The following is a 16,648-nucleotide window of genomic DNA, read 5'->3' on the forward strand; positions in this document are numbered from 1 at the left end:
TTTGTGGTGCTGCTCTGCCTGCCTGCCTGCCTTCCTCTTAGGCCCTGCTTTGGAAGTGGGAAGTGACTATCCCTAGAGGGCACTAGTGAGGGAGGAAGGAGGGTGGGGTGGCACTGCAGAACCAAGCCCTGCCTGGGAAGCAAAGGAGAGGACTGGCATGTGGGTGCAGTGACTTTGTTACGCAAAACCGTTGTTAACGGACATGTGTATGATGAACTGGCAATTCCCCACTCCCCATGGATGCCAGTGAACAAAACAAAGTTTTTATCTACTGTATTACGCATGGTTTTTCCCTGTGGTGGTGGTGGCGGTGATCAACATCACAGCACGTGCTTCTCAAGAAAAGCTCTTCTAACCTTTTTTCTAATGTGCTGCTTCCCTTTTTCTGTTATTTAATATTTACCGTAAAAGCTGCTCTGACATACAAGTGCACAGGAGACCAGTGGACGGTTTACTGTCGGGTGATTCGGGAGAAGGACCTCTGCCAGGACATGAGGTGGTATCAGCGCTGTTGCCAAACCTGCAGAGACTTCTATGCAAACAAGATGCAACAGAAGAGTTAATGAAGCCCCCTTTGCACGATCGGGTGCTGCAGCAGCTCACAAGTACGTCTTCACACAATGCATCGTTAAGTTATGGAACTCACTGCCAGGGGATCTGGCAACAGCCACTTAGCTTAGATGCCTTTTTTTTTTTTTAAGACAAATTCATGGGGTCGGTCTGTTGAGGACTCTTAGCCATGACAGCTAAATAGAACCTCCATGTTTGGAGGCAGTTTACCTCTGAATAGCCAGGTGTCGGGGATGGCCATCACCACCTGGCTGGCCACTATTTAAAAAAGAGAATGCTTGACTAGATGGACCTTGGCCTGATCCAGCAAAACAATGAAGTTGTTTTTAAGTTGCAGAAGTCCAGGGTCTGCCTACCAGGTCGTCAACCCATTGCTTGAACCAGGTGGATTTCCAACACACTTACCTAATAAGACTTGAAACGCCTTTCCTTTTGCAGACTGGATGTACCAAAGCAAGCTACCACAGATAAAAAAGAAGAAGAATTCATCTCTAAGCCAATAATGTAGAATTGTATGATGTTTTGATGGTGCTACTTCCCCCTCCCCCCAGTAATATATAGATTATTTCCAGCCACTGGGTGGCTGGCTACCATTTTTTTCTTTTTCTTTTTTAAAAAAAGGGAAAAGATTTGGAAAGCGATTAAATTGACTAAAGTTACACGTACCTCAACAGGGTAAGCCTCTGGCAAATAACTCAGTGTCGATAGAGACATTACTTAATGCTTCAGCCTTGGCTTCTTGCTTCTGTTCCCAGCCCTCACTGTGGGTGGAGGAGGGGTGGCTTGAAAGGGAGAGGCATTAATGAAATGCTTAATTTAAAAAAGAGGCTCTGCTAGGAAAAGCTCGCAGAAGCTAAGAGCAGGGGATGAGTGTGGCTGACGTCTCCGTAGGGAGCTTGCTATGGTGGCGGCCAACATTCCATGGAGGATAATTTTAAAAGAAGGAAAGAAGCCTAATTGAAAACTAACTTTCTCCTTCCTTTCTGGCAGTAGTTTCTTGCTTTTCTCCTTGGCTTTCTCCTCCCCCCTCTTAAGGTGACTTCTATTTATCCAGTGTTGCAAAAAAAAAAAAAAAAGAAACGGACAAACCAGCGTCCAGAATTGATAGTGAAATGCTGCTGCTTCTCCAGCAGGCTGACTGTACCTGCAGCCTTTTCTAGGACACCACCTTCTCCGACCGAAGATGCTATTGACCCCGTTCAAGGCTTGAGTTTTGGTCTTGTGCACCAGTGTGGATACATGAAGACCTTTGGAGGGGCAGTAGTTCAACAGCAACTTTTTTTTTCCTTAATCCTTGGCCCCATTTCCAGATATGACTGGAAACGACCCTCGTCTGAAGCCCTGGAGAGTTGCTGCCAGTCAGTGTAGGTAGTAGTGAGCTAGGCAGACCAAGGGCTGACTCCATTCATAGACTCATGGTGTATAATTATGGTAGTAGTGACAGCCATGAGCACAGGCAGCCCTGCAGGTGTAAAGCTACCAATTACCTTGAGTTGAATGAGCAGCCAACATGTTACCCGCAGCTGATTGCTGACTTGGAATGAATGCGCTACATAAATTTCCATGTTTGAATTCTCAGAGTGGGCAAGGTGAATCCTTGAATTCTCAAGGATTTTCAGGATTAATTGCCTTTCTCAGGGCCAAATGAGATCAATAACAACATGGGCTCTCATGTGCTTGCTTGCTTTCTCTGTAAATAGCACATGTGGGGACCCCAACCAGGGTTAGGGTTAAGGGAGGGGTGTAGGGGGTTTACCTCTACCCCATCCCATGGTCCTGATGTAGATCCTTCCTCCCCCACCCAGATAGATGCTATTTGTGCTGAAAAAGAATGCTTTCAGGACAAATGCACTCCACAAAGGTGCAGCCAATCTGGATTGCATGGGCAGAAGAGAGAGTAAGCCCCTTCCAGCCTCTCTTGTGGTCCTAATCTGGATCAAGTCCTCCCACTTATGCTCTTTAGAAGGAAAGGACAAGCACTCAGGGTCGTGTCTGATTTGGTCCTTAACTCTAGGGATGGATAGAGAGGGCCCAGGAGCAAAGATTTTACCAATCCCTATGCAGGAGACCTCATCCCTGATTGCTCCGCCTTTCCTCCCACACTACAACCTTAGCATTTTTTCTCAGTTCTTATCTGGTGCTAGGAATTTCTTCTCCCCTGGAGGAAAAAATTGGAATCAATTAGATAAAATATCATTTGAGGGTGACTTTCAAACACAGAGACAGTTCACGCACTGCCTTTCAGCCCTATGGAAAAAGTAGGTTGAGCAGACTGATGGGTTACCATTTTCCACGGGTGTGCCAATTCAAACCTGCTTTATGAGCGCATTGTGTAAACGCCTTCTCCCATCATGCTCAAGGAGATGCCGCAAGCAAGCTGTGGCTGACTGGAAGCCTTCCCCTCACACCCTCGGATGCCAGACATGCAGCTCAAACTGATGGTTTCTGTCCCAGGAAGCCACTCTTCCTACTACAGCTCACCTGCCCTTGAAGGCGAAGATCGCATCTGGATATTGTGACAACCATACTGCAAAAAACTGGCAGCCGTGGCGCTGGATCAACCTGCACATAGTTGCAAAGAACCGTGGAAGATATATTTGGACATACACATGACAGGAGACACCCAGAAAAGGCTATGTTGGAACTGGTGAAATACTGTACAAATTGAAAGTTTGGGGGGAGGGAAGAGTCTGCCAGCTGGGGAGGTGACGTGTCGTGAATGTGATTTTCCAAGGTCTGGAAAAAGATCAGGGATCACATCAAGATGGAAAAAGCTTAATGGTGCTCAAAATTCAGGGCAGGTTTCTAATCCTTTTCAGGCAACACAAATGGGTGCAATGCATTTAATGGGTGTAAGGGGAATTGGTCCACTCACCAAGTTCCTTATCAGATCATCAGAAACAAGGGTGCTCTGTAGCCTTTAACCTAATAGACATTCTAGCCACACAGGAAAGGCTGCAAAGTGATGTTGCGGCTGTTCTTGAGGCTACTGTGTGGTCTTAAGCCCGGTGTTGGTGAGATCATACACTTTGTTCCTTAATGCCTATAACAGGTAATGGACAGGTAATGGACACAATTCAGAAAGAGGTTGCCTCGGCCAGGCAGCCCAATTCTACCTAAATGCCCACATGGTGGTGCAATGGCACCAGTTCAACCTCCACGACATCCCGCAAGGGATTTTTGGCTGTTGGAGATCTCCTTGGGGGTAAGGGGACAATTGTCCCCTTGCCCTGGGTAAACCCCAGCAGCCGTAATAGGTCAGCTCAGCCCTGCACCAGCAATATCACTGGCTCAAGTCTGCATTGCTTGGTGCAGTTAGATCAGGCCCAGGTAGCGGGTCAGGATTAGGCATGCCATACTGGCAACCCTTGGCCTATAGGCTACAACACATCTTCCTTCCAAGCCCCTGTACTGCAGTTCTGTGCCATTCCAAGGGTCTTTTGGGGGGGGGGGGGTAGCAGGCAGGCCAAAAAGAGGCCACTGCACTACATCTAGGAGGACCATCAAGAGTAGCATTACTCTGGCATTGGACCCATATGCCTTAGCAATAGGACCCAAAAGCACCTGTATGGCAGTCATAGACTGATCATCATCAGCTGCTCATAGAATAACCACTGGGGCTACCACCCAAAACAAACATGAAACTTGTTGTGTGCCTGGCTGGGGAGCTTTAGCTGCAGTAGTTTGGGTGATGGCAACTGTCATTGATGTCTTTTTAGGTTAAACAAATTCATGAAGAAAAGCTGATGAGATTAGTCATGGTAGCTAACTGGAACCTCCACCTACAGGGGTGATGGACCTTCACATAGTAGATGCTGGGATAAAACAAGAAATAGCCATCATTAGGTGCACCCTTGGCTGGATCCAACCAGACTCTTCTGATATCCTGGCTGTATTTCAGACACTACCTTGGAAACTGAGGGATGTTTTCAAAGCAGAAACCTGCAGTGGGTGGGGAGGGAGGTGAGGCAGAGCCTCTCCACCAAAGTCCTTTGAAAAGCTCCACCGCTGTGCGCTAAACAGGTGAGTTGTGAGTGCTTGCATGCCTCACATGGTGACGGTGCTTTTCGAAGGAGTCTGGTGAGGAGCCTCTGCCTCACCTGCCTCCCCACCCTCCACATGTCCCTGTTTCAAAGCAGGCTTTGGGATGGTGCAAGGGCTGTTCAAAGAAAACTTGTTGTTTTTTTTAAAAAAACCCAACTGGAACACAGTCTCCCCATCCATAGCTCTTCCTAAATGCTCCTCTGTCATATTCTTTTTTGCAGTTGCTTTTAAGTAAATGACACAGCAGTGCTACAAATTCTTCGGCCAGACATGTGCATTTGTTTTTGGAATGAATGAAACCCATTCAGATCTATTTTCAGTCATTCTGGAACAAATGGCAACACATGGAGGCTCTGTTTTCATGCCTTCCTCTGTTTGACATTTATTTACTTACTTTGATCTATTTAAAAAAAAAAAAAGTGTTTCTTACTTGTAAGTAGTAGTCCTGGACAGGAACTCCAATACACAGCCACTTCTTTTCAACAGCCATATTTTTCTCCAACCCATTTTACCGGAAATGCAGGACTGGTGTCTGTTCCAAGAAGGTGTATGTGCAGCTCAGCTCCTGTCCAGAGCAACTACTTGCAAATTAGTACCCCTTTTCTAAAAAAAAAAAAAAAACTACAACAAATGAATGTTTTTTAAAAAAAAATTAAACAACTGTCCTGAAACAAACAAAAAAAACCTGAATGAGAATGGAAAAAAAAATTGCAGACATCTATTCTACAATTCAGTGGTTATCAAAGTTACTAACGCTTTCCACATTGCCTGGTCTGCTGGGGCTCCTTGGAATACTAGCTGCAAAAGCCCTACATGTTGTTATGGCTTCTGAGGCACATTTTAAGGTGCTTGTGGGGCACTGACAAGGTCTGGCATACCCTACAATGATTGTGAGGGGCTGCCTTATTGCCCACAGTCTGGGTTGATAATATTAATCTTGGCGGGCAAGCTATCTTCCAGAGTAGTTTGACCACTACTACTAGTTTTCTTATAGTAGAATGCCCAAGTAGCAGTGATGTAGCTAGAGGGGGTGCAAAGAACTAATTTTGCAGGGAGTCTGTGCGCAAGTGTGTGCAAGTGGTCCCTCCCCTTCAACAACAGACGAATACCTATGTCCCCCCCGCCCAGAATGGCACCAAAGGGGAAGGAGAGGGGCTGTTTGCATGCCATAGTGGGGCTCTTTGATTGCAATCGTGGTATTACCACTGTTTAAAACTACATTTTGCATACTGATCTTAAGAGTACTGTACATTTGTAATTGCACAAAATTCATCATATACAGAGTGTAGATTCTCGCTATCATATGGTGCTATCTTTTTTTATTTTGTTGGTGGTTAAAAAAAAAAACCCTTTGCAGTTGAACACAGACGTTTTATCTCAATGCAGGGCAATAATATCCTGTATAATTTTCAATACAGAGTGAAAAAGTGTACATATTTTTTTCAATGATTAATTTACATATGAACTGTAGCCATGATGATATTTCTAATGTTGTTTTCTTTCCTGGTGCTGGCTAACACATGTCAAAGAAATCCAGTCAAGCATAACGGAAAAAACTGTAAATTAAAGAGAGAGAGCATTCCATTTTGGAAATTAAAAAAGGTTCAATATGTTTAAATATTAATAATAATAATAATAAATGTATTTTTTCCATAATGATTTTAACAAGACTTGCCTTAACCTATACCTATGGCATGTGACTTGGTTGCTTCTAGAGTCATTGGCTGAAACAGTTGAACCACGCATCCAGCTCTCCTGTGGATCAAAGACTGGGGTATGCTTCTCCCTTTGCCAGGAAATTAACCCCAACTTCCCACCCTCCGTGTTAACCATGATTTCATCTCATATGTGCTCTGACACAAATGAGGTTCCATCTAGCTAGGACAAAGAAATAACTTCAAACCATGGTTACAATCATGGTTACAAACCATGACTGTACATCAAAGGAAGCATGCTTGGTGGCAGTAAATGTAACAGAAGACCATGGCTAATGTGGGGGAGAAAAGAGGAAATCACCTCGGAGAGGAGAAGAGAGCAGGGAGGCAGACAATGTGCACATTCACAAGTCCGGCCCCCAATCAGCAAGCCAGGGTTTACAGAGAGCTAGTGTTACATCCGCATAGTGTCAAAAGGCCCATTTACTGAGCTGTCACCATAGTGAAGCCACAAGTATGCAGACATATTTCACACAAGTGAATGGACCAGTGGTGCAACATAAGCCCCGATTGATGTGGTTGCATTTGAGAAAACATGAACTAGGCAGACTTTTGATGCAGTGCAGTTGTGCAGGGCAACCGTGCAACAGGTCGGGGAGGGCAAAAGTTGTAGCATGGTAGTCAGGCCCATAGCCAGGATTCTAGAGGTGGGGGGGGGGGGGCAACTATTTTTTCAAGGGAGGCAATGTCAGGTATCTATACTGGTGGGCAAAATGAAAGGATAAGTATGGAGAAACATCAAATACCCGAAACTCCCCCAAATTTCATGAAGAGAAAATAGTGTGGTGTTTTTTTTTAAAGATGCATTCATTAGCTGCAAAGCCATGTAACAATAATTTCCATAGAATAAATGCATCTCTGCATGCCATGTAAAATGTATCGCCTACATAGAAATAACATGCAACATATCCTTTCATTTACACACCAGTGCAATACACAGGCCTGCAACCCTGCAAAAGTAAAACATATCACTGTGATGTAGGTAGTATTTACTTGTATTGAAAGTGCCTATTTAACACCTATATAGCACCTATATAGCACCTATTTAATGCCTATCTAGTGTCTATGCAACACCTATCTGGTGCCTATCTAACACCTATATGCTTGTCTAGCGCCTATCTAGTGCCTATATAACACCTATTTAGTACCTATCTAGCACCTATCTAGCATCTGACACCTATACAGTGCCTATATAACACCTATATAGCACCTATTTAACACCTATCTAGTACCTTAGCACCTAACCAGCGCCTATATAGCGCCTATATAATGCCTATTTAACACCTATCTAGCGCCTATCTAGTACCTGTCTAGCACCTATATAACGCTATATAGTGCCTATATAGCACCTATATAACATTTGTCGATGACACATTGCTGATGCATTGATACATATTAAAATAAAATTTATTTACTTTACATCAAAGCAAGAGGAAAGATATGCTAGTCAAATACAGTAACCATTGGAACACAAGTTTTTTTACAATATTCATTACTTTTAAAAAGCAAAGTACAGAAGATCTGAATTTATCAACTCTGTCTGGTTGAGCCAAATTCTCCCAACTTTCTGAGCGTTGAATCTCCTTAGAACCAGGGGTGGATCTAGTCTCTGTATTTGGGAGGGGGCCATGAGCACTACCTTCAGAGCCCAGGTCAACCAGGCAGGTAGACCTGGGCTCCCGCTTGAGCTTATCGCCGCTGTGGCCATTTGCTGGGTGGGTAGACCTGGGCTCCCACCTGAACTTGGAGCCCAGGTTTACTTGCCGTGTAGACCTGGGCTCCTGCTTGAGCCTATCGCTTCTGTGGACATCTGCTGGGCAGGCAGACCTGGGTCTGGGCTCCCACCTGAACTTGGAGCCCAGGTCTACCTGCTTGGGTAGACCTGGGCTCCTGACTGAGCTGAAAGCCTCTGTGGCTGTTTGATGGATGGGTAGACCTGGGCTCCCACTCCAACCAATCTGTTTGACACCCGCCTAGTGGGTGTTCCCCTGACAGCTGATTTTGCTTTCCATCTTGGCGGGCGCCCTTCCCTGCTGGCAGGACAGTTGGGGGGGTTTGCACCCATGGCCTCCCCCGGACCCGCCCCTACTTAGAACCTTTCCCATACTTAAGTTCTTGGTTCTCTTTAGCTCAAATGCTTTCCATGTTTTCTCCCACCAGAAAAAGGGTCTCCCCAGCCCCCAAGCAGCAGCCATTAATTTTAAAAGTATATCTGAAAGGCAAGAACCTGCCCCCAAGATTTCTCCAAACAGAAACATTTCTCCCTGCCCCCCACCACAGCAGTACCATTATAGTAATTAGCATGTTCCACAGTAGAAGAAATAGCACCCTCCTTCCCCCAACCAGTACAAGGAGAAATCTCTCCCAACCTTCTTGTAGCTGTTCTTGACCAGCCCCGCTCTCCATGTGCTCTGGATGGGGGCAGAGTGACCAGAGGTCATAACCTCCAAGGAGTCCCCCCAGGACCCTGTTCTACTCACTCTGCACACATGCACTCTCTCTCTCTCCTCCCCAATCCCTGCCAGAAGGACCTTCCTGTGCACAAAAAATGTTGCAAAAAGGGCTTCAAATCACCCCCAACTGACGCCAGATTAGATAAAGAGAACAGGTTTGGAAAAAATGCTGGGGGTGGGGGGGGCAAGCTGCTGGCTCAGGGGGAGGCAAAGCCCCCCTTGCCCCCCCCAGCTACGGCCTGATGGTAGTAGAGCCAGTGGCATAGCTAATGAGGGTACAGAGCACTAAGTTTTGCAGGGAGCCTCACCACAGTGTGCAAGGGGCATCTTCCCCTCCCCTTTGGAGCCATTCCAGGCATCCAGCTCTCATTTTTCTCCCCCCCCCCCCCGCCTGGAATGACTCTGAAGGGGAGGGGAAGTGACCCCTTGCACACTGTGGTGAGGCTCCCTGCAAAACTTAGTGCTTTGCACCCCCACTAGCTACCCACATGGATAGAGCAAATTCTTTGCATGCAGAAAATCCCAAATTCAATCTCTTTGTAGGGCTGGGAAAGACTCCCATCTGCAACTTTGGAGAGCCATTGCCAGTAAGTGTGGCCAGCACTGAGCTCAGTGGACCAACAGTCCAATTCAGTGGAAGGTGGTTTCATATGTTCAGGTTGGCTAACATACCTGTTGGTTTTGTGATCACCCTGCTACAAGATCAAGAAGCAGTGCAATCTCCCCTAGCAACGCTTTTGCCTTCATTAGCTCTGGCTAGCCAGTTGCCAAAGTCTCAGGTCCTGGTGCTACAGGCGCAGCAGTGTCCCACTCAAGTTTTTCATTGAGTCAGTAGGAAGTTGGGAAAGCCCTATTGCGCTGTAAGAATCTTCTGTGCAAGAATCAGATTTGAGCTGGGAAAGGGCAGTCCAGCATTATGGACCATATGATTTATTGTGCCAGCAAGGACAAAGGAACCTAACATTGCAACCACAAACAGCAATAACTCAACTTGATTATCAACCGATAGCCAAAGCCCTCTTGCCAAACAGACCACCGGAGACCGGCATGGAATGGGATGCTGAATCAGCCCTTTGAAGGCAGCCCTAGCTGGGGCCAAGCTATAAGCTCCATTACTTCCCTTACTGTACACTGACAGTTGGTCATTCCTCCATACAATGCTGCATCTCCAAGGCTTCCTGTTTTCAGATGTAGTAACCGAGACAGCCTCCCGACGAGGCCATAAATCAGCCGCAAAACACAACAGACCCCATCCAAAGGTCACTCTCTGTTAACACATCTTCAGGCTTGGAAGAGTCTATTGCAATCCGGGGCCAGATGAGATTGTAATTGTGGTGCTCCCTAAAGAATAGACAGCTTGCTGGGGTTCCCTAGGAAGCCAAGAGGCGTCGCATTAAGTTGGAGGGCGAGAATTAATGCTGTAATGGGTTTGGCTGGATGTATCCAAGACTCCTGCCAATAAATTTCCTCCTATAATTATGAGCTGCATCTGCAGCAGGTCTGGCAGGGATGGTTGGTGCAAAGGGGAGTCCAACAAATTCCAAGGGACAAGAAGCCCTTGCTCTTTTGCCGCTACCTCCATTTCCCTTTGGAACAGTCCTCTGTTGAGCTCACTGGGGACAGGCCAAGCTAGCCCATTACAGACAGTGACTCAAAATGTGGTGTCTGAGTAACACAGGATCCCTCACCAGCTGTTTTTAGAACCCAGCAATTCCTTCCCAGTCCTCGGAGTCCACCTGTTTCCTCCCCTCACTCTCAAGTCTTCAGACAAGCTGACAGCTTTACGGGTCCCTTGGGAGGTTACCAGCAAGCTGACCTGGCTGTTCTTACATTAATAATGGAACACCTTCTTGTTTCACTTCCCAGCAACCCAGCTAAGTATTACTTGGCAGGGGGCGGGGAGTGGGGAATCCGATGTCTAAATTAGATCTGGAATCAGAGCTCCTAAATCAATAGGGCCACAAGCATCAGTTGATGAATTAGTTGCAACGAATCAAGTTGTATATGCAGATAAAAAACATACATTCCAGGTCATCAATGAGGTGTGTCAATCAAGTAAAGAATCTAGTACTGGGGGCTCTCAAAAGGTACCAAGGTGGTATTCAAAACAAGTTGTTTTCTCAACCAACACATTGGAGAGCCCATTTGCCATAATTTGGTTATCGTACAGAGTCATCAAAGCCAAAACAAGGAAAGGGGGAGAATTCTACTACAAGCTATTCCTACATGTGTCCCAAATGTCTCCACATAAGCCAGAGGTACAGCTACAGCCTGGCAGGACTGGTCCAAGTACAGTTGGTCCACATCTGACACAGACAATTCGTTACTACAGGCAGTTGCCCCAGAAACAGAGCCACAGAACTCAGAAAACTCTCCCAGAAGTGACATCACAAGAGGCACAGAGATGACCACAGAGGTCTGTGCAATGAGAAGAGAAATGTTAAAAATTGCCAATTTACGGAGACAAACTATGAAGAGGATTGCCAAATCCTATCCAACTTTATAGTACTGATGTCATTGTGCCAATAGGGCATGTGCTGCATGCTGTGTGGGGTGGGGGGCAGTCACGGAGACCTCCTCAAGGTAATGGAACATTTGCTCCTGTACCTTGGGCTGCACTGGTGCTGGAAAGTTGGAAAGGATTGGGACCTTAAGGGTGCAATCCTAATCAACTTTCTAGCACTGACCTAGCTGTGCCAATGTGGCATGCACTGCATCCCACATTGGGGAGGCAGTCAAGGGGGCCTCCTCATGGTAAGGGCATGTTTGTTACCTTACCTTGGGGCTGCATTGCGGCAAAGTCAGCGCTTGAAAGTTGGTTAGCATTGGGCCCTTAAATCTGTTAACTGTCTAGAAGAAGGGCAAGACAGAAACATGAAATCTTGAAGCTGAAGGCAAGCTACATTCATATTAGGTCCCATTCTTTGCCAGGCAGACAAAATCTTGGAAGGCTCTCCCATTTTTCTTTCACAGGCATTCATCCCACAGGCTGCAAGCGTGGACAGGCACAAGGGCTGCTGTCGCTTGGCCTGGTTCTGCCTGTGTTTTCTTTAGCCACGCACACGTGTGTGTCATGGGACTCCAGGAATTTCCTCCAGCTCTAGGATGGTTAGTGTGAGCTGTAGCGGGACCAAATCAGCCTGTCCAACAGACTTAACTCCATGACCTAAGAAAATATACAGGTGCTCAACAAAACGCTAGCCATTTCTGCACAGACCTTTTTTCCTCAAACAGTCTGCAGACTCATGTGCTTCTCCACACATTTCTCCTTGGTGAAAGCTCACATGCCGCACGCAAGTGTACCTTCTTTTCCAGGAATAATTACCGTTTTGAATTACTCGAGCACTAATTGTGCCATTTCAAAGGGGCATAACTAGATAAGATGGCAGAGATCTGGGATTGGATGTCCTGTGTCCTCGCAAAAAGCCACTGGAAGTGGCCCAAATCAGATCAGCACTGATCAGCACAGATCAGCACGAGGGAAGGGAACATTTAACTCATTCCCCAGTGTCATTTTTCTCATGCAATCGCCTCCTGAAGCATATACTTGCCCCAGCTGAAGAAGCATATGCAAAATATAGGTCGTACACACGCATTTCCCTTAACAAAACAAATAGCAACTTTGGAGGAGGGAATTTTATTCATTTAATACATTTAAACCCCTGCCTTTTCCCTTGGGAAACCAGCACCATGGGAAGGGCTACAAAACAACTTCCCCAGCACTGAGCTCTCAGTTCAACTTGGACTCCCCTGTAAGACTGCTGTGTACTAAAATGTAAAGCAATAAGAAATCTGATTTCTGTTGTCTCATACAATTAGACCCTAGCAAAGGCTGTGACTTAGAAAACTGCTATATACTGAACCCACCCAGTCCAATATTCCCTACTGGGATTGGCAGCAGCTTTCCAGAGTCACAAGCAGGGGTCCCTTTCCCAGCCCAGCACCCAGAAAACCTTTACCTAGAGATGGCAGAAGCTTCTTCCCCCTTTCCCGCTTTCTCATGATCTTGGATCATCACAACAGCAGTAATGTTCAGGCAGTAATGCCCCAAACACACATTAACTTACTGCGTTTTATTTCAAAAGCACCGTTCAAGCCAAGGTTCAAGCTTTTGTTGGCTGGCTGTGGGCCCATACTTTTCTCCTCTGAGATCTCTGGGAAGACAAATGAATTAAGTTAGCTGGATCTTAAAAACCAGGGCTTCTTTCCTATTGGATTCTCCTCATGTCTACAGTGTCTCGCTGCCTGTTTGTGAATATCAGAAAGATAGCAGGTATGTAGTTGAAATTCCCGTGGAAAGGCCAGATGAAATCCACACCCACCTCTCATTCTGTGAGGAATAGTTGCAAACAATAACAGTATCTTTCCTTCCCAATAGCTCAGGGGTGTCCAAACCCCGGCCCGGGGGCCACTTGTGGCCCTCGGGGGCTCCCAATCCGGCCCTCAGGGAACCCCCAGTCTCCAATGAGCCTCTGGCCCTCCAGAGACTTGCTGGAGCCTGTGCTGGCCCGATGCAACTGCTCTCAGCATGAGGATGACTGTTCGAACTCTCACCTGAGCTGTGGGACGAGGGCTCCCTCCACTACTTGCTGCTTCATGTCTGTGATGCAGCAGTGGCAGTGAAGGAAAGGCTGACCTTGCTTTGTGCAAGGCCTTTTATAGGCCTTGAGCTACTGCAAGATCTTCATTCATTCATATAAGCTCCATCTCTAATAAATTAGAGTACTAAAATGTAAATTTATTCAAATTTTAAATGTGAATGTTTTAAATGTAAATTAATTCTCCCCCTCCCCCCCGGCCCCTGACACAGTGTCAGAGAGATGATGTGGCCCTCCTGCCAAAATGTTTGGACACCCCTGCAATAGCTGATGATCCCGGGAAATAGGACTGAAATAGAAGACTAGGGGCCCAATCCTATCCAACTTTCCAGTGCTGCTACAGCTGCAATGCAGCCCCAAGGAAAGGGAACAAACATTCCCTTACCTGTAGGAGGCCTCTGTGGCAGTGCCCCTACCACAGGATGCAGCGCATGCAACATTGGCACAGCTGCACAGGCCCTGGAAATTTGGATAGGATTTGGCCCTAGTTGTGGATGACAACACTGTCTCTGCCAGTTGATTCAAAATTGGTCTCATCTATTCTGAAAAAGTAAATACTGGAAAATGGCTTACAGTGGGCCCTCCTGATCCATGGGCTCATCATCCATGAACTTCAGTATCTGCAGATGCTCAGCCCACAGGTGGAGGGCCTCAGAGGACCTCCTAGATGTGCTCAGAAGACACTTCCAGTTTGGACCAGCAACTTCTGGTCATGTCTGGAAGGTCCACTGAGTCCCTCCAGCTGCAGATTTAATTATCTGTGCCAGTGGTTCTCAAACTGGTGGGTCGTGACCCACCAGTTCGTGTAACGCTTCCCCCGTCCCTTTAAGGGACTTTTTATCAAATGTTCCAAGCCTCCGGGAGCGCTGCACAGGGCTCCCTGCACCTCCAGCCTGCTGCAGCCCTGCCTTCTTGAAGTAAGTGTAATGCACCCCCCTCACCGTCCTAGTAATGTGATCCTGGGGATCGCATCGCTGCCCTAGCCCCTCCCCCGCAAGAAGGGAGGGTCCTGGGACTGATGCCCCAAGGATACCAAGGGCCCACTGTAGTTGATTGCAAATTCAATTCAGAGTCCATTGCACTCCCTCAGTGTCACTATCAGGACTGCAACAGAGTATTAAACTCTTCTTTGTACCTCCATCTCCTGGCTTCTCTGACAGTGATGCTGCTGTTGCAATCAGCAGGGAAGGAAGGAAGTCTCCCCCCCCCTTCCCCTCTGTGGCATCTTGAACATAGCTACAGAGGGATTCATGGTGCCAGGGACTCTAGGACCTGTAATTTCCCAGGGTAGCAGAGGCATTGCACACTCTGGGAAAATTAAATTTCTCAGTGGCCCTGATGCCAGGAATATGACCATAGCATTCCATCCACTGGGAAAAGAGGGACAGAGATCCCCCTCTCTCCCTGTTTCTCAGTTACACTCTGAGCTGAAGAAGAACTGGGTAGGGATGGTCCTGTTTGTCATTTGGCAGAAAATGACAACGTCACGCTTAAGAACATAAGAACACAAGAACAGCCCCACTGGATCAGGCCATTGGCCCATCTAGTCCAGCTTCCTGTATCTCACAGCGGCCCACCAAATGCCCCAGGGAGCACACCAGATAACAAGAGACCTCATCCTGGTGCCCTCCCCTGCATCTGGCATTCTACATAGCCCATTTCTAAAATCAGGAGGTTGTACATGCACATCACGGCTTGTAACCCAAGCCAAGGGAATGTTTGTTCCCTTACCTTACATAAGAAACATAAGAACAGCTCCACTGGATCAGGCCACAGGCCCATCTAGTCCAGCTTCCTGTATCTCACAGCGGCCCACCAAATGCCCCAGGGAGCACACCAGATAACAAGAGACCTGCATCCTGGTGCCTTCCCTTGCATCTGGCATAGCCCATTTCTAAAATCAGGAGGTTGCACATACACATCATGGCTTGTAATCCGTAATGGATTTTTCCTCCAGAAACTTGTCCAATCCCCTTTTAAAGGCGCCCAGGCCAGACGCTGTCACCACATCCTGTGGCAAGGAGTTCCACAGACCGACCACACGCTGAATAAAGAAATATTTTCTCTTGTCTGTTCTGTCTCTTCCAACACTAAATTTTAGTGGCTGTCCCCTGGTTCTGGTGTTATGTGAGAGTGTAAAGAGCATCTCTCTATCCACTCAGTCCATCCTCTGCATAATTTTGTATGTCTCAATCATGTCCCCCCTCAGGCGCCTCTTTTCTAGGCTGAAGAGGTCCAAACACCATAGCCTTTCCTCGTAAGGAAGGTACCCCAGCCCCGTAATCATCTTAGTCACTCTCTTTTGCACCTTTTCCATTTCCACTATGTCTTTTTTGAGATGCGGCGACCAGAACTGGACACAATACTCCAGGTGTGACCTTACCATAGATTTGTACAACGGCATTATAATATTAGCTGTTTTGTTCTCAATACCTCTTCTAATGATCCCAAGCATAGAATTGGCCTTCTTCACTGCCTTCTTCACTGCACATTGGGTCGACACTTTCATCAACCTGTCCACCACCACCCCAAGATCTCTCTCCTGATCTGTCACAGACAGCTCAGAACCCATCAGCCTACGCTTGTAGATGACAAAGTTCAGCAGGAGCACTAGACCACAATCCTATATGTACTTATCTGGGAGTAAGTCCCATTTAACACACTGATGAACAGGATTAATTAAAATACAGTACTCTAAAAAGTTTGTGAACCCACAGATCTTTATATTGCAGGATAACAGTGTCATCTGCTGGTTAACCGATAACACTGCTCCTCTAATATCTTTTTTTCCTTTCTGAGCAAAGATTCTGGTCTTGCCTGAGATAAAACCGATCTTTGAAAAGAAACAGTATTTGTGGGGTTAAATACTGTGTTCAACATAAATGTGGCAACAAAGTGGCAGTGTGTGACTCATATGCTATGGCAAATCTTCTGCCACATTTACCTCTAGGCTTGCTACAAATCAGGTGCACAAAACTCTTTGTTCCCATCTCAGAAACTAGAAGTGGAACCTCAGCTGGTTCCAGAGTACACACAGAGTAAGCTGGGGAGGCAAAATTCTGGACCGCTGGTGACGGCATATTGTTGAATCACCCACCTCCCTGCCCACGCAACTAGATTTCCCAGCACCCTGCATGTAATAGGACAGCAAATCAATAAGGTGCATTTTCTTTCAGAGCCCTCATTTACTGCGTGCAGTCAGGGTGGGTCTTAGGAGCTGCGGGATCCAACTGGGAACTTTTTTTTTTTTTTGCAGGGTCCCATGTTC

General features: G+C 46.7%; 1 protein-coding gene across 1 annotated transcript in view; it reads left to right on the forward strand.

Moving 5' to 3' along the window:
- Positions 1–563, forward strand: part of ADAMTS17 (ADAM metallopeptidase with thrombospondin type 1 motif 17) — a 141,922-nt gene extending 141,359 nt beyond the window's left edge. The window contains exon 21 of the mRNA XM_066636237.1: positions 412–563. Coding sequence (XP_066492334.1) covers positions 412–563 — 152 coding nt within the window. The remainder of the gene's footprint in view (positions 1–411) is intronic.
- The last annotated feature ends 16,085 nt before the right edge of the window (positions 564–16,648 follow it).

Source organism: Tiliqua scincoides, chromosome 8, assembly GCF_035046505.1.
Source record: "Tiliqua scincoides isolate rTilSci1 chromosome 8, rTilSci1.hap2, whole genome shotgun sequence".
Classification (NCBI taxonomy): Eukaryota; Metazoa; Chordata; class Lepidosauria; order Squamata; family Scincidae; genus Tiliqua; species Tiliqua scincoides.